Genomic DNA, 25,529 nt, shown 5'->3' on the forward strand with positions numbered 1-25,529 from the left:
GGCAAAATATCAAGAATTTATAAAAAGATGTGAAAAAATTGAAGATAAGATGAATTAAAAATTGCTACTTGAAAATAATGATGAAATTATTCCATTAGATGAACGCAAAAAAATTCAGTTCTAGTTTATGATGATTTCATTCCTGAAAATCAAAATGTAGTAAGAGAATATTGTACTAGATTAAAGGAGTAGATTGTGTTTACTTAGCTCAAACTTATTCAATAATATCAAAACATAGGTTAGATAATCTAAACTTTTTAACTATTTTCAGGCAAGATGACACAAATTTATCATGAATTTGTTGGTGGTAACTTAAACACTGACATTTTTAAAGAAATGTGAAGCAAATGTTGGAATAATGATGAATCTGGATTATAACAATAGATGTGACAAGAAAAATTAATAATGGTAAATACAGAAAAAAACTTAAAAATTGTTTAAATTTGAAATGTTAAATAAAAGTTGAACATAAAGAGGTTGAACATAAAAGATGGACAAGAAATAAAAAATGATTATTGTATTTTTATGCTAAATAAATGTTTCCAGAATACGACCCAGCAATTGTTAAAAAAGCTAAACGAAATAGATAAGTGAAAGAACAATTAAAAGAAGAGTTTAAAAAATGTAAGAAACAACCAAGAACAGATTGTGAAAAAGTAAAAACCAGTTATCGATGTAACTGAACAAGTTAAACAAGGAAAGGATGGATGATAATGTGATAAAAGCAAGTGAACAAAATATATGAGTTGAAAAACAAATGTTCCATATAGTCAACAATATTTAGAAGAATTCAACGATATTCCATTAATTGAACAATAGATAGTGATCAAAGACATTATCCAATAAGTGAATCAGAATTACATGACTTATTTAAGATATATGAAGAAGAAGTTAATGATGGAAAAAATAAAAAAAAGCTATTAAAAAAAATAAGTGAAAGAATGTTAAAATTTATCAATCATAGTAAATCTACTCTTTTTGGATTGCAACCTGTGAATATTCAGTTGAATTCAGTTAAGATAAATTAAAAACCGATGAAAAAGAATATTTAGTTCCTGATGGATTGACGAATATTTGAACTGAAAAACAAATTACTTTGGATGATTTAGGCAAGGAATTCCATTCTTTTGAGTTATAAATTTATGCTATAATTTTATATGACTCAAATGTTGCTTATTCTGAGAATAAGCCAAATAAAATAAAATCGGGTTAAAGAAAATAAGAATAATTATTTGATAAAAAAATTGTTGACGATTATTTTCCTAGTTTTTCAGAAAGAATCTTACTAATTCATTTCAAAATGTTGGTGAAGATTTAATAAAAAAAATATTCAGAAAAACCAGTTGAGTATATGTGGATGAATAATGTAAGTTAATTAATTGATAGATGAACAGCCGGCCAGTGTGGCCAAGCGATTCTAAGCGCTTCAGTCTGGAACCGCACTACTGCTATGGTCGCAGGTTCGAATCCTGCCTCGAGCATGCATGTGTGTGATGTCCTTAGGTTAGTTAGGGTTAATTAGTTCTGAATTATAGGGGACTGATGACTTCAGATTTTAAGTCCCACAGTACTCAGAGCCATTTGAACCATTTTTTTGATAGCAGAACAACAATCCTCAGAGAAGAATTAGCTGGAAAGAAAAATTATCACAATGAAAAATTACGAATATCAAAAAAGTTTACTAATGAATTCAATGATTAACAATCCAAAAGAAATGGAATTAATTATTTACCATCTGAAATGCATTAACGTGGTCGTAATTGTTATGACCCTGGGACTAAAGTAAATGAAAGATTAGAACGTGGAGATAAAGGAATAAATCCATTAGATAAAGAATGTAAGAATATGATATTTTGTATAGAGATGAAAAACAAGTAGAAAAACTATGATACTGATAAAAAACTACAAGTAGCTGCAAAAGAAAAAGCATATGCTTTAGGTTAGGGAGTCTCAGGAAAACACAAGGAGGGCTTCAGTCACAAAGGGTGCGGCTGAACACAGGAAGAATGTAGATACGGGAACCTTTGGTATAACAGTTGTAAATTGTCGTAGCTGTATTGAGAAAGTACCAGAGCTCCAAGAGCTAATAGAAAGCACTGATGTTCAAATCGTTATAGCTCAGCCGAAATTTTTGGGAAGAACTCAACGGTATTCCGAAAGAATAGGCTAAACATGGTCGGTGGTGGGGTGTTTGTTGTTGTTAGAAGTAGTTTATCTTGTCACGAAATTGAAGTAGTTTGTTCCTGTGAGTTAGTATGGGTAAGATGTCATTGTTGACAATCGGAATAATATAATTATTGGACCCTCCAATTTACATGATACATTTGCTGAAATGTTAAAAGAAAACTAGACTTTGATTTCAAACATGTACCCGACTTATACGATTATCGTTGGTGGTGACTTTAATTTACCCTTGATATGTTGGGGAAAATACATGTTTAATTGTGGAGGCACACATAAAATATCATCCGAATTCGTGCTAAACGCATTGTCTGAAAATTATTGCGACCAGTTAGTCCATGAGCCCTCGTGAATAGTAAATGGTAGTGAAAACACACTTGATCTCTTAGCAACAAATAATCATGAATTAATAACAAGCATCAATGCTGATACAGGTACTGGTGAACATAGGATTGTCGTACCGAGACTGAATATTGTTACCCCCAAATCCCCCAAAAATAAGCGAAAAATATACCTATTCAAAAAAGCAGATAAAAATTCACTCGACGTCTTCCTGAGAGACAATCTACATTCCTTCCAAATTAATAATATAAGTGTAGACCAGATGTGGCTTGAATTCAAAGAAACAGCATCGGCAAAAATTGAAAGATTTATTCCAACTAAATTAAGAAACGACAGTGCTGATCCTCCCTGGTACACAAAATGGGTCAGAACACTGTTTTTGAAACAACGAAACAAACATGCCAAATTTAAACAGACGCAAAGTCAACAAGATTGGCGATCTTTTACAAAGCTTGAAATTTAGTATGGAATGCTTATAACAGTTTCCAAAACGAAACTTTTTCTCGAAACCTGGCAGCAAGTCTAAAGAGAGTCTGGTCGTATATGAAGTATGTTAGCGGCAAGACACAATCAATGCCTTCTCTGCGCACTAGCAATAAGGATATTATCGAAGACAGTGCTGCCAAAACAGAGTTACTAAACACAGCCTTTCGAAATGAATTCACAAAAGAAGACGAATTAAATATTCCAGAATTCGAATCAAGAACAGCTACCAAAATGACTCACATAGAAGTAAATATCCTCAGAGTAGTGAAGCAACTTAAATCACTTAATAAAAGCAGGTCTTCTGGTCCAGACTGTATACCAATTAGGTTCCTTACAGAGTATGCTGATGCATTAGCTCCATACTTAACAATCATATACAACTGTTCGCTCAATGAAAGATCCGTACCCAAAGACTGGAAATTTGCACAGGTCACACCAATATTCAAGAAAGGTAGTAGGAGTTATCCACTTAATTACAGGCCTATATCATTAACGTCGATATGCAGCAAGGTTTTTGGAACATATATTGTATTCGAACATTATGAATTACCTCAAAGGAAATGGTCTATTGACACACCATCAACATGGGATTAGAAAACGTCATTCTTGTGAAACACAATTAGCTCTTTATACGCATGAATTGTTGAGTGCTATTGACAAGGGATTTCAGATCTATTCAGTATTTCTGGATTTCTGGAAGGCTTATGACACTGTACCACACAAGTGGCTTGTAGTGAAATTGTGTGCTTATAAAATAATGTCTCAGTTATGTGACCTGATTTGTGATTTCCTGTCATAGAGGTCAGTTCGTAGTAATAGATGGAAAGTCAGCGAATAAAAGAGAAGTGATTTCTGGAGCTCCCCAAGGTAGTGTTATAGGTCCTTTGCTGTTCCTTATCTATATAAACGATTTGGGAGACAATCTGAGTAGCCGTCTTAGGTTGTTTGCACATGACGCTGTCGTTTATCGACTAATAAAGTCATCAAAAGATCAAAACAAATTGAAAAACAATTTAGAAAAGATATCTGAATGTTGCGAAAATTGGCATTTGAACCTAAATAACAAAAACTGTGGGGTCATCCACATGAGAGCCAGAAGGAATTCGTCAAACTTCGGTTACAAGACACATCAGTCAAATCTAAAGGCCATAAATTCAACTATACCTAGGAATTACAATTACAAACAACATAAATTGGTTAGGAACACATAGAAAATGTTGTGGGGAAGGCTAATCAAAGACTGCGTTTTATTGGCAGGACACTTAGAAAATGTAACAGATGTACTAAGGAGACAGCCTACACTACACTTGCCCATCTTAGAATACTGCTCCATGGTGTGGGATCGTTATCAGATAGAATTGATGGAGTACATCGAAAAATTTCAAAGAGGACACGTTTTGTATTAACGCGAAATATGGGAGAGAGTGTTACTGAAGATACAGGATTTGGGATGGATATCATTAAAACAAAGGCGTTTTTCGTTGCGACGGAATTTTCTCACGAAATTCCAATCACTGGCTCCTCCAAACGTGAAAGCATGTTGTTGACACCGTCCTACGTAGGAGGAAACGATTACCACGATAAAATAAGGGAAATCAGAGCTCGTACAGAAAGATATAGGTGTTCATTCTTTTCGCATGCTATACGAGACTGAAATAATAGAGAATTGTGAATGTGGTTCGATGAACCTTCTACCAGGCACTTAAATGTCGTTTGCAGAGTATCCATGTACATGTAGATGTAGGTGCTCCAGTTGGTGGAGAATTAGCTTCAACTGCAGTTAGAAGAATAATGTATGGAAAACGAAAATTAGGACTTGGGTTAAATGTTGATCAAAATGAATGAGGAGTACAAAAATATTGTTTATTAATTTTTAATCTATATGAATGAATAACTTTATTATTCATTATGCTAGACATTCAAATGGCAAAATAGAACCAAAATCAGTAAAAGTTAATTGAATAATGAATAATTAAATAACATTCATCAGCATGTAACAGATGCACAAAAATGAAGAAGAGGTAAAAAAATTGCTGGAAATTTAATTATTAGATTAGGTATTCCTATTGTGAAAACATTGTTGAATATTTAATGAACAAACAAGAAACGAAACATGAAGTGGATTTTTACCATTATTATTAACTTCATTCCCATCTGCAGCAATTGTAAAAGCAGTTATAAAGAAGAAAAGAGCTGATAAAGATTTAGAACAACAAAAGAGACATTATTTAGCAATGTAACAAAAAAGAATGTATGAAGAAAAAAATTTCAAAGATTTAAGATAAGATAAAGATTTTAATCATCATATATCTAATTTTGACATATTAGTCAGTTAAATTAAAGTTATTTATTTTCGTGGTCTGATTATGATTGACCGTATTTCGCAGTTGCTTTTATATTATGTCCCTACTTAAACTGTGATGTCCTTCCATTGACTTTATCAAATCGTAAATTTCATCGTATAGAACGTGAAGCTTAGATTTCACGTATCAGACGCCAGCGATCTCTCGCCTAGGTGTAATATTTATGCGTTTCTTTTTTGGGAGAAAACAAATCGTACGTCTGCTGTAGCTGCTCTGTCGATATTTATGAAGTTGAATGGAAACTGTTGCATACTTTTTCTCATACTTTATTTGGAAACCATGAAAGATCTCTTACTGGTAAGCAACAAATACCTGATGATCCTTTAACGAATTTTTCGATAGATCGTTACAAGTTGTACATGCAAGCACCCTACAAACTCAGTTAAATGTTTTGCACTAATGTCTTCCTTGAAGTTTTCTACTACACTCTTGAATCCTTCTACAGTATCTACCACCATCAAACGAATAATTTTGCTAACGTTAGACTTGCTATTTCTGCAGACGACATTTAAAGTAATAGAAATGAAGTACATGAAAATAGCCAGTGTGATATTAAGTTGTTGCCAACTTAACTGAACGGGAACGCAGTTGCGGGAATAACAAATCGGGGAATAAGAAGGTGTCGTACAACGCACTCTCCAACCCGTGATTAGCCTGTTTCGCGGTTAGCCATCCCTGGATTTACAGCCCAAGATTGTACAACTGGCCCATAAAACATCAAAACGGGCCGCCATCTTCATACGGCACCTGCTTACCTCGTTTTAACTGCGATGAATTCAAGGTAAACGAGTCTACAACCTCAGTTAACTTTAATCGCGATTAATTCCCTCATTTAACTTAAAACGGGGGTGGTGTATTACAATTTTTGAAAGGCCAATTTTTTCTGTTAACTTTTAATCGACCTTGATGTAATCGACAACAAGTGTCGATAATCGAATTGTACACTGTTGACATTTGAAAATTTCTGCGCGAGTTGAAAGAGGAAATCGGCGTGACATACAGTGAGTTAGTGTTAACAGAGTTCAATAGAAGATGGAAGAGTTTAAATTAAAAGTCGTCAGTTGGAGAGCAGGGCTTGGTCTTCCTCCACCAGACGAGGAAACACTGCGAAGGTTTGAGCTATTCAATTAAATCCGCTTTTCCCGACAGCCACCTGTAACCATAGTGCTATTTTTTCGTTTTCTCGCTGGATTATTGCTGAATACTTCATTTCATTATTGTAACGAAAACATAATGTAATATAATAATTATCACGTTTGGGACCTACTTGACTACGCCATGTACAACTAGGGGCATTTTATGTTTTAGTTTTACCTTTTCTTATTGTTTGTATCACGTTGTCTTACAGAATAGCTCCTTTTTGCGCTCATAGGATCAAACTGTAATGGTCTCATTGGATTTTTGTGCCAGGACGAGTACCCTGAAGCGCAATTTCTGCCCGTTCAATTTCTGTGTACAGTATTTTCATTCCTAAGTGCGATTTCAAACTAATAATGTTATTTTCGTTTTTCACATTGGATTTCTTCAGTGCCTTCAGTCCCATGTAGACAGACTGGTTTTGTGGCTGTATTGTAGTGCCTCAGTTTTGTGTATTTTGATATGCATTTTTTTGGTCACGGATGTCATTTGTTAGTCAGAAAGCTGTCACTGAATAGTTTAACATATATATTTGGGTTGAGAATCACTCTTGAATTTGATTGGTTCATCAATTTTAAACTGTAATTTCAGTTTTCGCCACTTTCGGATTACTTTTCCTCATAAGCTTACTTAAAATCTATAAAGATACCTTCTTATTATAAATATTTTGATGTGGGAATTAGTTTCATAGCTAAAATTTGTTTTAGACAAGATCCGTTTGGTCTGGAATTTTCTTGATATTCACCGAATTTGAATTCAGGTTGGTGGTGGTGGTGGTGGTGGTGGTGGTGGTGTTGTGTACTAAGACAATTTTGTATGGCACAAACTGAAGGCCCGTCTAAAGGTATTATTGGTTATGGTTCTTTTTTATGTAGTGGATGTATCAGTGCAGTTTTCCAGTTTGTATGGTTTTCTGTCAGATATTTTGCATGATCACTGTAATTATCTTTTAAAATTTTTGTGGGAGGTTTTAGGACTTCTGCAACAGTTCCGTCCTAACCAAATGCTTATTTTTAACCTCTTATCCAGCAATTTCCCCTTCATTTGATGCTTGTGAATCTGAATTGGTTTTTAGAATTTCTGATAGAAATCTTTCTTTGGGTTTAGGGCAGTTTGGAAGTTTTTTAAATTATCTATTTCTTGGTTATGTGCAAAGTGTGCACTTTCTTCATGAAACAGTTTTTGGGGCTGGTATCCATTTAGCTTTGATTTAAGTGTTTCATATAAGAATCCCTGTTTTTTATAAGCCTGAAGATCACTTCTCATAATGTCTTTTTGTTCAATTTTCAAGCTGCTTAGAGTTGCTTGGCACTTTTTTTCCAGTTTATTATTTCATGAGTTGAATGCCCTTTGTCAAGATTTTACTGCTTGCACAGTCTTTGTTCCACCATGGATGTCTCTTTCCATCTTTGTAGAGGAATTTGAGTTTATGCGGTTTCGGTAAGTTTCTGTTCAGATTTCTTTGGAGTTTAGTGCTTGTGTTTTGAGTTCATTTGCTAATAGCATTGCTTGGAGTTAATCAGTATCATTTTCGGTATTACCTGTATCTGTTTGCTGAACTTTTGAGGCTTTAAATTTAGTTTCACTGTGGTTAGGTAGTGATCTGTAAATATTTGGACATTTGTGTACTTGTACATATTTAAAATCCCCTTGTGATGTGGCTGTGAGATTGTGATATGATCAGTACGGATTTCACCTAAATTCTTGTCAGGTGATAGCAATATTTTTTGTTTTGTTTGAAATGTGTTGACAGTTTTGTGGTTACGATTTCTACACAGTTAGACAAGTATCCATTTTGCTTGTTCCATTTGTGCACAAGGAAGTCACAAATTATTTCCTTGCATTTTCTCTTGCACTAACTAATCATTAAAATACTCTGTCAAAATTTTCCCATGATTTTGTGGAATTTTAGAGATTAATTTTTCTATCACACCCCCATCGCATGTTTACTTTTCTGTCCCTGCCCCCCCCCCCTCCCCCCTGGTTGATTTACATTAATTACTGTTTAAATTTTATTTGCACATTCAAAGTAAATTGTCATTAATTTTGTTCTTCACTTTGATTATGAATCTCTGAATGTCTTATGAAACTGTTAATACTATCTACCACATGGGGTATATTGATTGGTGTTATTTTGCCTTTTTTGCTTTTTGAATAGTCTGTAATTTCCAAAATCCATGCTACGTGGTGGCATTCTCACTTTGCAATCTTGTTTCTAGCATGGTTAAAATTTGACTTTTCTTAACTGTTTCCCCTAATTTGTAGAGCTTTTTTGGATTTAGGAGTGAAGTAATGTTGATTGTACCAGAGAAAGGTTTGAATTTGGCCTGAGCAGACCCGAGAATTCAGATGTCTTCTGATTTGGGAACCTGATGATTGACTATTCTATACTACTGTATACTTATCCATGTGTAGACAATGTAAGTTGTATGTATGTCATAAATATGTGCCCAAGTACACACAGTTACATAAATAGGTCTGCAATATTTGCTGTTACACGTTTGTACAGCATTTTTCACTATTCAGTTGAATGTATTGCAAAAGCCCTCAGTCATAGTAATAGCAATAGTACAGTTGTCTATATAATTTACATATTTCAGGTAATCCTGAAGTTTCGAAACTGCTATTTAATGAATAATTTTGAGTGTACAGTATTACTGGACATGTATATTTCATGTTTGTCTTCGATCACTTAATTGCATAACTCTATTTCATTATACGGCACAAGATTTTATTTTATTTCCTGCTGAGGTGTAACTGGTGGCTGCATCTGTTCCCATGTTCATGTAAAGACCTATTTCTTTGGTGCTTGTCAGTCTCTTTATGCAGGACATTGTTTGCAAACTATTCACTTGGAACAATAAAGATTCCTTCGTGTATAAAAAATTCAGTACAGTGAGTTCTCTTCCCACTTTGTTGTAATGTCTATAGCCTCTTATTGCAGCTTAGATGTTGTTACTATATTCAGTACATTTGTTTCCTGGAATATTTTCCATAAATAGACAGAATTGACAATCCAATATCTGTTTTAATGTGTAAACTACTGCTCACTTGAATTATTATTACTGAAACTGCATAGCATACTGATGATAGTTGCTTCAGATGACTGTAAATTGAGAGTCGACAGAAGCGTCCGATCCCACGCATCGGCTTTGACCCATGACGTAAGGGTGTTGTGGTGTGTGACGTCATGACGGTGTGGAGTTTGGTTTGCGAGTGTGGTGTGTTTGTAGATGTCATCGTGTTGTGGTTTGTTGTGCCCTCTGGTGTATGTTCTGGGTTTACGTTTGTGTGGTGTAATGGGCTCAGTTTACTCTTGCTCATTATACAGAATTGTTAGTGTTGGCTGTGTTTGTAGTGGAATTCGTTTCAGTGAGTTAACGATTTAGTGGTTTTGTGTGAAGGTTAATTTAGTGTTGTTCACTGTAGGTCATGTGGTAATTTGAATAAATTAATCGGTTGTTGTTTTTGTTCAGGAATAGACATGGCGGATAAAATTAATAGCGCGCATCTGAGGGAAATGATGGGAAACACTGCTTTGGAACTGATAGTTTTTGCAGCTGTTTGGTTGAATTGCCAGGGTCGTGAAGTGCTCTATTTGTAACGAAGAAATGAAGTTGGCTATAGTTCTGGCATCTCGGACCAGGGACGGTTATATGTGGCACTGTCGAAAGGATGACATTCGCCGTTCCATATGGCGTGGTTCCTGGTTCGAGAAGTCTAGGTTGGGCATGTGCGAGATTGTACTGGTGACTTATTATTTTTGTTAGAGATCCTCCCCATCGCACCCCCCTCAGATTTAGTTGTATGTTGGCACAGTGGATAGGCCTTGAAAAACCGAACACAGATCAATCGAGAAAACAGGAAGAAGTTGTGTCGAACTATGAAAAAATAAGCAAAATATGCAAACTGAGTAGTCCACGCGAAGATAGGTAATATCATGGACATTTCGAGATAAGGAGCGCTGTGGTCCCGTGGTTAGCGTGAGCAGCTGCAGAACGAGAGGTCCTTGGTTCAAGTCTCCCCTCAAGCGAAAAATTTTTCTTTATTTTAGCAAAGTTATGATCGATCCATTCGTTCATTGACGTCTCTGTGCACTGTAATAAGTTTAGTGTCCGTGTTTTGCGGCCGCACTGCAAAACCGTGCGATTAGTAGACAAAAGGACGTGCCTCTCCAATGGGAACCGAAAACTTTTGATCGCAAGGTCATAGGTCAACCGAATCCTCCACAGGAAAACATGTCTGATATATTCTATACGGCACTGGTGACGGCATGTGCGTCACATGACAGGAATGTGTTGTCGACCCACCTAACTTGTACACTTGGCGAATGGGTAAAAAGATTCTTCTTCGTTGCCCGATTTAGGTTTTCTTGTGGATGTTATAATTACTCCCAAAAAAGTGATGAAAACATAAGAGTTTGTCACATAAACTGCAACAAATGAATCCAAAAGTCTCACACTCGCACACTTTTCCCTGTGCTCTGTCAAAACATATGTTTTTTCCGTTTTCAAGTTTTTCCGTATGTAGACCGTCAAGTCCTGCATATGTCCAAGCAAATCTGAACATGTCCTGGAATTTTGGAGAGCGAAGTTGATTATATGTGACTGCCTGAACTTTCATAATTGTCTGAAAATAAAAAAGTAAACTTTTTGCTCGAAGGAATACTTGAACCAAGGACCTCTAGCTCCGCAGCTGCTCACGCTAACCACGGGACCACGGCGCTCCTGTGTTCTGTCGGTCATTTATGTTGCCTATCTTGCACATGGACTACTCAGTTTGTATATTTTGCTTATTTTTTCATAGTTGCACACAACTTCTTCCTGTTTTCTCGATTGATCTGTGTTCAGATTTTCAAGGTCTATCCACTGTGGCAATTTATAACTAAATCTGAGGGGGGTGCGATGGGGAGGTTCCCTTGTTAGAGTTGAAAAATTATGAGACAAATACAATAGAGGGGATGTGGGGGGACTGTTAAGTCAGTTCTTTGGGGGGGGGGGGGGGGGGGGGAAGAGGTGCTATTCCAACCTTCAGTCTCTTTTAGATGAGTACTGTTGGCGAAAGAGTGTCCCTGAGGGCTATTGTGTTTTTCGGGTTTTTTAAAGGGCTGTTAGTAAAATGTATAGGCCTAAAGTGGTTGGTTAGGGTGGTTTGGGTAAGTGGTTGGGTGGCTGCATCTCAGTATGGGGTGCATGGTGTATGTGAGGGGGGGGGGTGTTGGTTTGTGTTTGAGTTATGGAGGATCTATTTTGTTGAAGTTTTTGTTGAGTTGTAGTGTGTGATTGAAATTTTTCATGTTGCAGTTGGATTTTTAATGGGTTTTTTATTTTGGGGTGAGGGGGGAGGTTGGGGGGGTTGAGGTGTGGGTGGATCAGGTCCCTCTTTTGGTTTATTTTTTTCGTTTGTGTGTGTGTGTGTGTGTGTGTGTGTGTGTGTGTTCGTGTGTGTGTGTGTGTGTGTTCGTGTGTGTGTGTGTGTGTGTGTTCGTGTGTGTGTGTGTGTGTGTTCGTGTGTGTGTGTGTGTTCGTGTGTGTGTGTGTGTGTGTTCGCGTGTGTGTGTGTCTTCGATTGTGTGTGTGTGTGTTCGTGTGTGTGTGTGTCTTCGATTGTGTGTGTGTGTTCGTGTGTGTGTGTGTGTTCGCGCGCGTGTGTGTGTGTGTGTGTGTTCGCGCGCGTGTGTGTGTGTGTGTGTGTTCGCGCGCGCGTGTGTGTGTGTGTGTGTGTTCGCGCGCGTGTGTGTGTGTGTGTGTGTGTGTGTGTTCGTGTGTGTGTGTGTGTGTGTGTGTGTGTGTGTGTTCGTGTGTGTGTGTGTGTGTTCGTGTGTGTGTGTGTGTGTGTGTGTGTGTGTTCGCGCGCGCGCGCGCGCGCGCGTGTGTGTGTGTGTGTGTGTGTGTGTGTGTGTGTTCGCGCGCGTGTGTGTGTGTGTGTGTGTTCGCGTGTGTGTGTTCGCGTGTGTTCGCGTGTGTGTGTGTGTGTTCGCGTGTGTGTGTGTGTGTTCGCGTGTGTGTGTGTGTGTTCGCGTGTGTGTGTGTGTGTTCGCGTGTGTGTGTGTGTGTGTGTGTGTGTGTGTGTGTCTGTGTGTCTGTTTGTGTGTGTGTGTGTGTGTGTGTGTGTGTTCGCGCGTGTGTGTGTGTGTGTGTGTGTGTGTGTTCGCGTGTGTGTGTGTTCGCGCGCGCGCGCGCGTGTGTGTGTGTGTGTGTGTGTGTGTGTGTGTGTTCGCGCGCGTGTGTGTGTGTGTGTGTGTGTGTGTGTGTGTGTGTGTGTGTGTGTGTGTGTGTGTGTGTGTGTTCGCGCGTGTGTGTGTGTGTGTGTGTGTGTGTGTGTGTGTGTGTGTGTGTGTTCGCGCGTGTGTGTGTGTGTGTGTGTGTGTGTGTGTGTGTGTGTTCGCGCGCGTGTGTGTGTGTGTGTGTGTGTGTGTGTGTGTGTGTGTTCGCGCGCGTGTGTGTGTGTGTGTGTGTGTGTGTGTGTGTGTGTGTGTTCGCGCGCGCGTGTGTGTGTGTGTGTGTGTGTGTGTTCGCGCGCGTGTGTGTGTGTGTGTGTGTGTTCGCGCGCGTGTGTGTGTGTGTGTGTGTGTGTGTGTGTGTTCGCGCGCGTGTGTGTGTGTGTGTGTTCGCGCGTGTGCCATCCCTGCTTAGCCATTTTGCACTTCCTGTCAATCTCAGTTTTGAGACGTTTGTATTCCTTTTTGCCTGCTTCATTTAGTGCATTTTTATATATATATATATATATATTTCCTGTCAATTGTTCCCTTACGCTTTCCCTGAAACTCTGTACAACCTCTGGTTCTTTCAGTTTATCCAGGTCCCATCTCCTGGAATTCCCACCTTTTTGCAGTTTCTTCAGTTTCAATCTACAGTTCATAACCAATAGATTGTGGTCAGTCCACATCTGCCCCTGGAAATGCCTTACAGTTTAAAACCTTGTTCCTAAATCTCTGTCTTACCATTATATAATCTATCTGATACCTTTTAGTATCTCCAGGGTTCTTTCATGTATACAACCTTCTTCCATGATTCTTGAACCAAGTGTTAGCTATGATTAAGTTATGCTCTGCGCATAATTCTACCAGACGGCTTCCTCTTTCATTTCTTACCCCCAATCTATATTCACCTACTATGTTTCCTTCTCTCCCTTTTCCTACTACCGAATTCCAATCACCCATGACTATTAAATTTTCGTTTCCCTTCACTATCTGAATAATTTATTTTATTTCGTTATAAGATTTCTTCAATTTCTTCGTCATCTGCAGAGCTAGTTGGCATATAAACTTGTACTACTCTAGTAGGCGTGGGCTTCGTGTCTATCTGGGCCGTAATAATGCGTTCACTATGCTGTTTGTAGTAGCTTACTCGCATTCCTATTTTTTATTCATTATTAAACCTACTCCTGCATTACCCCTATTTGATTTTGTATTTATAACCCTGTATTCGCCTGACCAAAAGTCTAGTTCCTCCTGCCACCGAACTTCACTAATTCACACTTTATCTAACTTTAACCTATCCATTTCCCTTTTTAAATTTTCTAACCTACCTGCCCGATTAAGGGATCTGGCATTCCACGCTCCAATCTGTAGAACGCCAGTTTTCTTTCTCCTCTTGAGTAGTCCCCACCCGGAGATCCGAATGGGGGACTATTTTACCTCCGGAATATTTGACCCAAGAGGACGCCATCATCATTAACCATACAATAAAGCTGCATGCCCTCGGGAAAAATTACGGTTGTAGTTTCCCCTTGCTTTCAACCGTTCGCAGTACCAGCACAGCAAGGCTGTTTTGGTTAGTGTTACAAGGCCAGATCAGTCAATCATCCAGACTGTTGCCCCTGCAACTACTGTAAAGGCTGCTGCCCCTCTTCAGGAACCACACGCTTGTCTGGCCTCTCAACAGATACCCATCCGTTGTGGTTGCACCTACGGTACGCCTATCTGTATCGCTGAGGCACGCAAGCCTCCCCACTAACGGCAAGGTCCATGTTTCATTGGGGAGAGGAAGAAGATGCTGTGATATGCAAATGATCAGCTTTTCAGAGCATTCACACAAGGTTGTCACTAGTGGCGACACCTACAACGTGCTGACATGAGGAAAGTTTCCAAGCGATTTCTCATACACAACAGTTGACCGGCGTTGTCTGGTGAAATGTTGTTGTGATGCCTCGTGTAAGGAGGAGAAATGCGTACCATCACGTTTCCGAATTTGATAAAGGTTGGATTGTAGCCTATCGCGATTGCAGTTTATCGTAGCGCGACATTGCTGCTCGCGTTGGTCGAGATCCAATGACTGTTACCAGAATATGACATCAGTGGGTTCAGGAGGGTAATACGGAATGACGTGCTGGAACCCAACGGCCTTTTATCACTAGCAGCGGATCATACAGCCACGTCTCAATCCCTCAGTTAACAGATGAAGACGTTTGCAAGACAACAACCATCTGCATGAGCAGTTCGACGACGTTTGCAGCAGCACGGACTATCAGCTCGGAGTCCGTGGCTGCGGTTACGCTTGACGCTGCATCACAGACAGGAGCGCCTGCGATGGTGTACTCGACGACGAACCTTTGTGCATGAATGGCAAAACGTTATTTTTTCGGATGAATCCAAATTCTGTTTACAGCATCATGATGGTCGCATCCGTGTTTGGCGACATCGCGGTGAACGCACATTTGTCATTGCCATACTGGCATATTACCCAGCGTGATTGTATGGGGTGCCATTGATCACCCCCCCCCCCCCCTCCCGCGTGTTCGGGGATCAGAATAGGCCCGTGGTATTCCTGCCTGTCGTAAGAGTCGACTAAAAGGAGTCTCAAATGTTTCGGCCTTACGTGATGGTACCCTCTCGGGTTTGACCTCCATCTTTCTAAATTATTCCGAAGAGCGAGCCAATTGGGGAAGGGCGCCTTACATGGTGCACTGTATCCGTCGTGCAATTAGACCTTTAGCCGGCTTTCTCGTCGTTGCAATGGTGTCCCGCTCGTTTTCGATCTCTTGAGCGAGGATACGTCCCTGGGTGCGATTACCACGCTGCTCTCTGCAGTGTTTCTTTTAACTGCGACGACGACCTTGGACATTTTTGCACCTCAGATCCAGCACGGTAGCCAGTCCGTTGTGGTGGGGCCGCCATGTACCCTCTTGGTTGTAACCCCCTGACAACACAGGGATAGCTCTACTGATGCCTGCGCCGTTAACTCCCTACGTATGCCAAGGAGTAGATGCCTATCCTCCTGGGGTATATAGACTGCCGGCAACGGCCATCCTGCCAGGTGGCCTTTGCTGTGGCTGGGTGGCGCCCGTGGGGAGGGCCCTTGGTCGGAGTAGGTGGCATCAGGGCGGATGACCCGCAATGAAGCGTGGTACATCATCTCTCGCTGGCGGCCAGCCGCTAGCAGTCTCTAAGCGTTCTCGGGCTCAATTTAATGCTCAAAAGTACGATCTGAAAACGTTCCCCTCTCTGGCCACGCTGTGGGAGGAGCATAAGTCTCAGGATGGAGGTAATAGTTATTCGCCCCGATTCTTAGTCTGCACGAGAGCTGATGGGGAGTCTTTTCTATCCACAAAGCCTCAGTTCTTCGTCAAGCATTTAGAGGACAAGTTTGGGGAGGTGGAGGGCTTGTTCAAAATGCGCTCTGGGTCAGTACTGATACAAACGGCATCCTCCGCCCAGTCACGCAGGTTACTTGCTTGTGACAAGTTGGGGAATGTTCACGTTACCATTACACCACATAAGAGTTTAAATATGGTCCAGGGAGTTATTTTCCATAGGGACCTACTTTTGCAGTCTGACGACGAGCTGCGCGCCAACTTAGAACGTCGAGGTGTTCATTTCGTCCTGCGCGTTCATCGGGGTCCGAAGGACAATCAGGTTGCTACCGGTGCCTTCATCTTGGCCTTCGAGGGTGATACATTACCGGAGAAGGTCAAGGTGATGGTCTACCGTTGTGACGTCAAGCCCTACATCCCTCCCCTGATGCGGTGCTTTAAGTGCTGGAAGTTCAGCCATATGTCCTCTCGCTGTACTTCTAGCCTCACATGTCGAGATTGTGAACGCCCATCTCATCCCGATACTCCATGTGCCCCGCCTCCCATCTGTGTCAACTGCGGAGAGCATCATTCCCCTTGCTCGCCTGACTGCAAAGTCTTTCAGAAAGAGCGCAAAATCATGGAATATAAGACCCTGGACCGGCTGACCTATACTGAGGCCAAAAGGAAATATGACAGACTCCATCCCGTGAGAATGACATCTTCTTATGCAGCTGCTACAACTACTGTGCTAGCCCCATCAGTTTCGAGTCTTCCAGCCAGCTCGATAAGCAGTAAGACTCCTCCTGCCCCCTTGCCCGTGGGGGGGCTCTACCCAGCTGGTTGCTCCTGCACCACCTACCTCAGGAGCAACCTCCTCCCACCCGTCGGGGACGTCCGTCCCCGCTTCTCAGCCGGAGAAGCATCTAACTTCTTCGGCTACTCTCGCCCGTAAGTGTTCCCTTGGGACCCTCCCTTCCCATAGTTCCACCAGTGGGAAGGATGACGGCCGCCAGTGGCATAAGTCCTCACCAGCGGCCGGGCGTAGGGCTTCATGATCCTCCTCTGTCCCGGAGACTGAATCGGTGAAGCCTTCCCAGCCGGTGAAACCCAAGGTTCAGCGAGAGAAGTCCAAGAGAAAGACCTCTAAGGCCAAAGAACTTGCGCTGGCACCAACCCCACCGCCCCTTTCGCGCTCTGCGTCTGAGGATGAAGTCGAGATTCTGGCGTCCGCTGAGGACCTTGATCTCGCTGGTCCCTCAGACGCCATGGATGCCTCTTGTACGGGTACTGAATCGGTGGCAGTGAGTGAACAAGCGGCGTAAATTGCCTTCCCAGTCCTTTCACGCCTTTCTTAGCCATGGACAATATCATCCTCCAGTGGAACTGCGGCGTTTTTTTCCACCATCTAGCTGAGCTCCAACAACTTATCAGCCTTCGCCCTTTCTTCTGCATTGCTCTTCAGGAAACTTGGTTTCCAGCAATGCGAACCCCCGCCCTCCGTGGCTATCGGGGTTATTATAAGAACCGGGCAGCATATGAAAGGGTGTCGGGTGGCGTCTGCCTCTATGTCCTTCACACTCTGCACAGCGAGTCTGTCCCTCTCCAAACACCTTTAGAGGCTGTCGCTGTTTGGGTGTGGACGCCACAGGCTGTTACCATCTGCAGTCTTTACCTTCCACCGGATGGTGATGTCTCGCAGCATGTCCTGGCTGCGCTGACAGCCCAATTGCCGCCACCTTTCTTGCTATTGGGCGACTTCAACGCCCATAACCCTCTGTGGGGTGGGTCAGTGGCAACAGGTCGAGGCGCCATCGTTGAGCATTTATTGTCGCAGCTCGATCTCTCGATTTTAAATGATGGTGCCTTCACACACTTCAGTGTGGCGCATGCCACATACTCCGCCATTGACCTTTCAATCTGTAGCCCTAGCCTCTTACCGTCTGTCCAATGGAGTGTGCATGACGACCTGTGTGGTAGTGACCACTTTCCGATCTTTCTGTCACTACCACAGCGTCACTCTTCTGGGCGCCCTAGCAGATGGGCTATGAATAAGGCTGACTGGGACTTGTTCTCCTCCACTGCCGCTCTTGAGCCTCTCTCTAATGACGACATTGATGCGGTGGTTCAATCGGTCACCACCGGCATCGTTACTGCCACCGAATCTGCCATTCCCCGCTCCTCTGGGTCCCTTCGGCGGCGGACTGTGCCTCGGTGGTCGCCTGAGATCGCTGCAGCGATTACAGATCGCTGGCGGGCGCTACAGCGTCACAAGCGACATCCCTGCATTGAACACCTGATCACCTTCAAACGGCTGCGTGCGCGGGCCCGCCGCCTTATTCGCCAAAGCAAGCAGGAGTGCTGGGAGCGGTACGTGTCCACCATTGGCCTCCATGTCACTCCATCGCAGGTCTGGGCCAAGATTCGACGCGTCTACGGCTATCGGCCACCTGTCAGCGTCCCTGCGCTCTCACTGAATGGAGCGGTTTGTACTGACTCCGACGTCATTGCAAACCACTTAGCAGAGCATTTTGCTATGAGTTCCGCTTCTGCGAATTACCCTAAGGCCTTCCGCTCCATTAAAGAGCGGATGGAACGTCGGAGCCTTTCGTTTCGCACCAACCAACCAGAATCGTACAATGTTCCATTCAGTGAGTGGGAATTCCGCAGTGCCCTTGCCGCTTGTCCTGATACCGCTCCTGGACCAGATGGCATCCACTGCCAGATGCTGAAACACCTCTCAGTGGACTGCCAGCGATGGCTCCTCGACCTTTACAACCGTATTTGGGTCGAGGGTGAGTTTCCGTCGCAGTGGCGGGCGAGTATCGTTATCCCCATTCTGAAACCAGGCAAGAACCCTTTGGAGGTGGAGAGCTACCGCCCCATTAGCCTCACCAACGTTCTTTGCAAGCTTCTCGAACGGATGCTGAGCCGGCGCTTGACTTGGGTACTGGAGTCTCGGGGCCTTCTGGCTCCATCTCAGGGTGGGTTCCGTATAGGCCGCTCCGCCGCCGACAATCTGGTGAGCCTGGAGTCGGCCATCCGTACTGCCTTTGCCCGCCGTCAGCACCTGGTCGCTGTCTTTTTCGACATGCGGAAGGTGTACGATACGACATGGCGTGATCACATCCTTTCTACGCATCATGGATGGGGTCTTCGGGGCCCTCTGCCGATCTTTATCAGAAATTTTCTGTCGTATCGTACCTTCTGCGTGCAAGTCGCAGCCTCCTATAGTTCCACCCACGTCCAGGAGAACGGTGTGCCACAGGGTTCTGTTTTAAGTGTCTGCCTGTTTTTAATAGCCATTAACGGGCTCGCTGCGGCCGTGGGAAATTCTGTCTCTGCTTCCCTGGATGCTGACGACTTCTGCCTTTATTGCAGCTCTACTGGCATTGCAGCTGTTGAACGTCAGCTACAGGGTGCTATCCGCAAGGCGCAGTCTTGGGCTGTAGCTCATGGGTTCCAGTTTTCGGCAGCCAAGACCTGCGTAATGCATTTCTGCCGGCGACGCACTGTCCACCTGGAGCCGCGGCTTTATCTTGCCGGCAAACTTCTTTCAGTGGTGGAATCTCACAGGTTTTTGGGGGTGGTTTTCGATGCCCGGTTTACTTGGCTACCTCATATCCGGCAGCTTAAACAGGCGTGTTGGCGGCATGTAAACGCTCTGAGATGCTTGAGCCACACCTGCTGGGGCACCGACCGATTTACCCTGTTGCGGCTCTACCAGGCGTTAATCCAATCCCGTCTGGATTATGGGAGCCTGGCTTATGGCTCAGCATCCCCCTCTGCGTTGCGGGTGCTGGACCCAATACTACACAGCGGGATCCGACTTGCCACTGGTGCCTTCCGCACCAGCCCTGTGGACAGCATCCTTGTTGAGGCAGGTGTCCCTCCACTGCGGGTACGACGCCAACAATTACTGGCTGCTTATGCTGCCCATGTTTTTAGCTTGCCCGGGCATCCAAATTACCGTGTCCTGTTCCCGCAGTCGGTCGTCCATCTACCAGACCGTCGGCCCGGGTCGGGTTGTCCGATCGCCGTACGCGTCAAGGAGCTTCTCTGCGGGCTTGGGTTTTTCCCTGTTCCACCTCCTTTCCAGGCACCTCTGCGTACTCCCCCGTGGTGTGTTCCTCACCCTTGCCTTCGGCTCGACTTGGCACAGGGCTCGAAGGACTCAGTCCTTCCAGAGGCCTTCCGCCGCCGCTTTTATTCCATCCTGGCCACCGTCACACTCCGTGTGATTTTATTTCGTTTTGTCTGGTCCTTGTCGATGTTTCTTTTGTTGTGTGTCGTCTGTCTCCTATTCTGTTGAACATTTTTTATTCTCTGTGGGTATTTTTAGTATTTTGGAAAAAGGGACCGATGACCTCTGCAGTTTGGTCCCTTTAATCCTTAAACCAACCATTGGTTGAACAGTGGACATTACATTTCAGATGTGTTACGACTTGTGGCTCTACCCTTCATTCGATCCCTGTGAAACCCTACATTTCAGCAGGATAATGCATGACCGCATGTTGCAGGTCCTGTATGGGCCTTTCCCGACATAGAAAATGTTAGACTGCTGCCCTGGCCAGCACATTCTCCAGATTTCTCATCATTTGAAAACGTGTTGTCTATGGTGGCCGAGGAACTGGCTCATCACAATATGCCAGTTACTGCTCTTGATGAACTGTGGTATCGTGTTGAAGCTGCATCGGCAGCTGTACCTGTACACGCCTTCCAAGCTCTGTTTGACTCAATGCCCAGGTGTATTAAGGCCGTTATTGTGGCCTGAGGTGGTTGTTCTGGGTACTGATTTCTCAGAATTTATGCACCCAAACTGGTTGAAAATGTAATCACATGTCAGTTCTAGTACAATATATTTGTCCAATGAATATCTGTTTATCATCTGCATTTCTTCTTTGTGTAACAGTTTTAATGGCCAGTAGTGTAAAATTTGTAACATCTAATATATCGTCCTTGTAGCATGATATTTCATGACATGCTGTCTGTTGGCTTCTGTATTGGGTTCTTCAGCTGATGTATGATTGATAATTTTTCTGATGTTTTGCCAGTACAAGTGGCTGGCATTGTCAAAGCTTCATTCTCCATTGCTGGTGGCAGAGTGTAGTAGAGTCGAGCTCGCAGCTGTAGATTTTATGTACCTTCCGTGCTAATGTCAAAGGCCCTCTTTCCGTAGTCATTTCCGGTGTGGTTCTTAGCTTGCTACGTGCAGCAGTTGTTCTGCGGCATGGGAATTCAGGATCCGTTCACCTTGAGGTGTTCTTCATTCTTGTTAGTTATTGCCCTTTTTGTGTATTTCTGTAGCTGCTCTGATCAAGCAGGTGTGATAGCTCTTGTCTACAGCAGTAACTTCCATTTTGATGAATTTTACTGTGCTCAGTCACACACAATGCATACTATGTACTTGTGGAAAAGTTTGTATTGGAATGACAGGATGATCAATGAACACCAGGACCACGTAAAATAAGCTACATTGCAGGTTGGGGAAGGTGCAGAAATTTGCAGAGCATGTGCTATGTGAGGCCAGCAACATAGTAAAATTTGCTGACACAGAACTTACTGGTGTAGAGACAAGCTATCACACCACCTTGTTCAGAGACGCCATAGAAATACGCAACATGGCACTAGCTTCAACAAGAAAGAAGAAAGCAGAAAGCTTCAAGGTGAACAGACCCTGGATTCCCTTGAAGCAGTGAATGACTGTTGCACAGGTAGTAATGAGAGAACTGCACCGGAAATAACTACAGCAAACCCAGCGGTCTGTTTGTCAGCGGTCTGTTTGTCAGCGGTCTGTTTGTCAGCGGTCTGTTTGTCAGCGGTCTGTTTGTCAGCGGTCTGTTTGTCAGCGGTCTGTTTGTCAGCGGTCTGTTTGTCAGCGGTCTGTTTGTCAGCGGTCTGTTTGTCAGCGGTCTGTTTGTCAGCGGTCTGTTTGTCAGCGGTCTGTTTGTCAGCGGTCTGTTTGTCAGCGGTCTGTTTGTCAGCGGTCTGTTTGTCAGCGGTCTGTTTGTCAGCGGTCTGTTTGTCAGCGGTCTGTTTGTCAGCGGTCTGTTTGTCAGCGGTCTGTTTGTCAGCGGTCTGTTTGTCAGCGGTCTGTTTGTCAGCGGTCTGTTTGTCAGCGGTCTGTTTGTCAGCGGTCTGTTTGTCAGCGGTCTGTTTGTCAGCGGTCTGTTTGTCAGCGGTCTGTTTGTCAGCGGTCTGTTTGTCAGCGGTCTGTTTGTCAGCGGTCTGTTTGTCAGCGGTCTGTTTGTCAGCGGTCTGTTTGTCAGCGGTCTGTTTGTCAGCGGTCTGTTTGTCAGCGGTCTGTTTGTCAGCGGTCTGTTTGTCAGCGGTCTGTTTGTCAGCGGTCTGTTTGTCAGCGGTCTGTTTGTCAGCGGTCTGTTTGTCAGCGGTCTGTTTGTCAGCGGTCTGTTTGTCAGCGGTCTGTTTGTCAGCGGTCTGTTTGTCAGCGGTCTGTTTGTCAGCGGTCTGTTTGTCAGCGGTCTGTTTGTCAGCGGTCTGTTTGTCAGCGGTCTGTTTGTCAGCGGTCTGTTTGTCAGCGGTCTGTTTGTCAGCGGTCTGTTTGTCAGCGGTCTGTTTGTCAGCGGTCTGTTTGTCAGCGGTCTGTTTGTCAGCGGTCTGTTTGTCAGCGGTCTGTTTGTCAGCGGTCTGTTTGTCAGCGGTCTGTTTGTCAGCGGTCTGTTTGTCAGCGGTCTGTTTGTCAGCGGTCTGTTTGTCAGCGGTCTGTTTGTCAGCGGTCTGTTTGTCAGCGGTCTGTTTGTCAGCGGTCTGTTTGTCAGCGGTCTGTCACGAAACCTTCAGCTACTTTCTACAATTTTTTGTAATGGACATGCAATTCTGTTCTTTTAATTTGAGTTAGTTTTTATGGTAGCATTAGCTGAAATGGCATTATAAATAAATATATTAAGTGATGCTGATGTTTTTATTTGTGGAATATTCACAATGATCATGGACTTGTACAGGAAATTTATTTCCTGTATTGTCACTTCCAGATTGTTGCATAAGAATCCGTATCTTGAAGCTTTAACATGACAATACATGTAATCATTTGTCATTGCAATAGCAAGATGGCATGTCTGCTTAATGATGGGACATATGTGGTGCACTTGTGGTCTAGGGGTAGTACCTGTGAGTACTAATCACTGTCCATGGTCCCAGGTTCGAAACATGCCACCACTTAAATTTGATTAATAATCATGATTGTCAGCCAAAGACTTCCAGCATAACAAGTCACCCTCATTCTTTCAATGGCCGGCCTTCTCAAAAGGATGAGGAGTGGACGGAGGTTCAGGGCAACTGGGGTGGGTAACTGCCCTTAAAGGCAGAAAAATCAGCAATGATAAACAGCATGAGGATGCAGAAGGCACAGGAAACCACTGTATTAGAGGCACATAACTTGTATCCTCTAACTTGTATCCTCAGGACATGTGGCCTGTAAGTGAGAGTGTCATGATGACCTCTCCATTGGCAAAAGTTTCTGGACTAGTCCCCTGTTCAGATCTCTGGGAGGGGATTGCCATAGGGGAAGGTGACCATGAGAAAAAGATTCAATAATCAACGAAAGGATAACATTCTAAGAGTTGGGGCATGGAATTTCACAAGTTCAAATGTGGCATGGAAGCTAGAAATACTGAAAAGGGAAATGCAGAGGCTCGATCTGAATATAGTAGTGGTGGTGGGTGAAGGGAAATGAAAAAGACAAAGATTTTTGGTCATATGAGTATATGGTAATACCAACAGCAGCAGAAAATGGTATAACGTAAGAATAATTGGTGGTTATGGTGGTGGTGGTGGTGGTGGTGGTGGTGAAACTAGTGGGAAAGGTGACACCTGCCAGTGGCTGAAGAGCCCAAAAGCAGCTGGTTGTAGGGCTTCACACTCATCCTCAGTCCCAGAGACTAAATCAGTGAAGTCGTCCCAACCAGGGAAACCCAAGGAACAGGGTGAGAAATCAGAAAAGACGACCCCCAAGACCAAGGAACTTGTGGTGGCACCCACACCACTGCTTCCTAAAAGCTCTGCTGGACCCTCAGACACAATGGATATAGACTGCTCAGGCAAAAAGTCGGTGGCAGCAGGTGACCCTGAGGCATAAACTGCCTCATTGAACATTCCATGCCTTCCCAGTCGCACGATGATGTCATCCTCCAGTGGAATTGCGGCGGTTTTTTGCACCGCCTGGCCGAGCTATGGGAGCTGTTATGCTTTACACCTGCTTTCTGCAGTGCCCTGCAGGAAACCTGGTTCCCGGCAGTGCAGACCCCTGACCTCTGCAACTATAAGGGATATTACATAAACCGTAGCTATGATAATAGTATCAGGTGGAGTTCACATTTGTCGTAAACTCATCTTAGTGAAAATGTGTGCCTTCAAACCCCTCTTGAAGCTGTGGCTGTCAGAATATGGATGACACAGGAAATAACTGTCTGCAACGTATATCTCCCTCCAGATGGTGCGGTACCCTTGAATGTATTAGATCAACCTTTCCTACTTTTGGGAGATTTTAACGCTCATAACCCCTTGTGGGGTGGCACCGTGGTTACTGGCCGAGGCAGGGATGTCGAAAATTTATTGACGCAATTCGATCTCTGCCTCCTAAATACTGGGCCCGCCACACATTTGAGTGTGGTTAGAGTTAGTTACTTTACCATTGATTTATCAATTCACAGCCCAGGACTTTTCCCATCTATCCACTGGAGATCACGTGACGACCTGTGTGGTAGTGACCACTTCCCCATCTTCCTGTCACTGCCCCAGCGTCAGGCCCACAGATGCATGCCCAGATGGGCTTTAAACAAGGTGGATTGGGAAACTTTAACCTCTGATGTCACTGTTGACTCTCCCTGACATGGTAACATCGATATGATGGTTGAGCAGGTGATCCCTCGCTCTTTAGGGTGCCCCCCGGCAAAAGACAGTCCCTTGGTGGTCGCCGGAAATTACTGAGGCAATTAGTTGGCAAGCTCTACAGTGACACGAGCGGCACTCTTTACAGTATCTGATAGCCTTTAAGCGGCTCCGTACCCGTGTATGCCAGCTTGTAAAACGACAGAAACAGGAGTGTTGTTAGAGGTAAGTGTCGACCATTGGGTGCCATATGTCACCTTCCCAAGTCTGGACAAAGATCAGATGTCTTTTTGGGTACCAGACCCCAACAGGTACCCCCCCCAGCCTTTTGCACCCTGAAACGGCGAGTGGAAAGGAAAGTCCTCTCATTCACTACACGCCACAGTGAACCCTTTAACGCTCCATTTATGGAGTGGGAGCTCCTCAGCGCACTTGCACATTGACCCGACACAGCTCGTGGGGCGGATTGGATCCACAGTCAGATGATCTCTCTTCTGACTACAAGTGCCATTTCCTCATCATCTTCAACTAGATCTGCTGTGATGGCATCTTTTCATTGCAAGGTGGGAGAACAATGTCATTCCACTGCTCAAACCCAGTAAAAACCCACTTGATGCGGATAGTAATCGGCCCGTCAGCCCTACCAATGTTCTTTATAAG

At 43.6% G+C, this 25,529-nt stretch overlaps 1 protein-coding gene across 2 annotated transcripts in view; it reads left to right on the forward strand.

The window, feature by feature from the left end:
• Window positions 1-6,352: 6,352 nt before the first annotated feature.
• Window positions 6,353-25,529, forward strand: part of LOC124552503 — an 84,905-nt gene continuing 65,728 nt past the window's right edge. For both annotated transcript variants that reach the window (XM_047126787.1, XM_047126789.1), the window contains exon 1: window positions 6,353-6,484. In XM_047126787.1, the coding sequence (XP_046982743.1) occupies window positions 6,405-6,484 (80 nt within the window). In that variant the 5' untranslated portion in view covers window positions 6,353-6,404. The remainder of the gene's footprint in view (window positions 6,485-25,529) is intronic.

The sequence above is a fragment of the Schistocerca americana genome, chromosome 10, assembly GCF_021461395.2.
Source record: "Schistocerca americana isolate TAMUIC-IGC-003095 chromosome 10, iqSchAmer2.1, whole genome shotgun sequence".
Classification (NCBI taxonomy): Eukaryota; Metazoa; Arthropoda; class Insecta; order Orthoptera; family Acrididae; genus Schistocerca; species Schistocerca americana.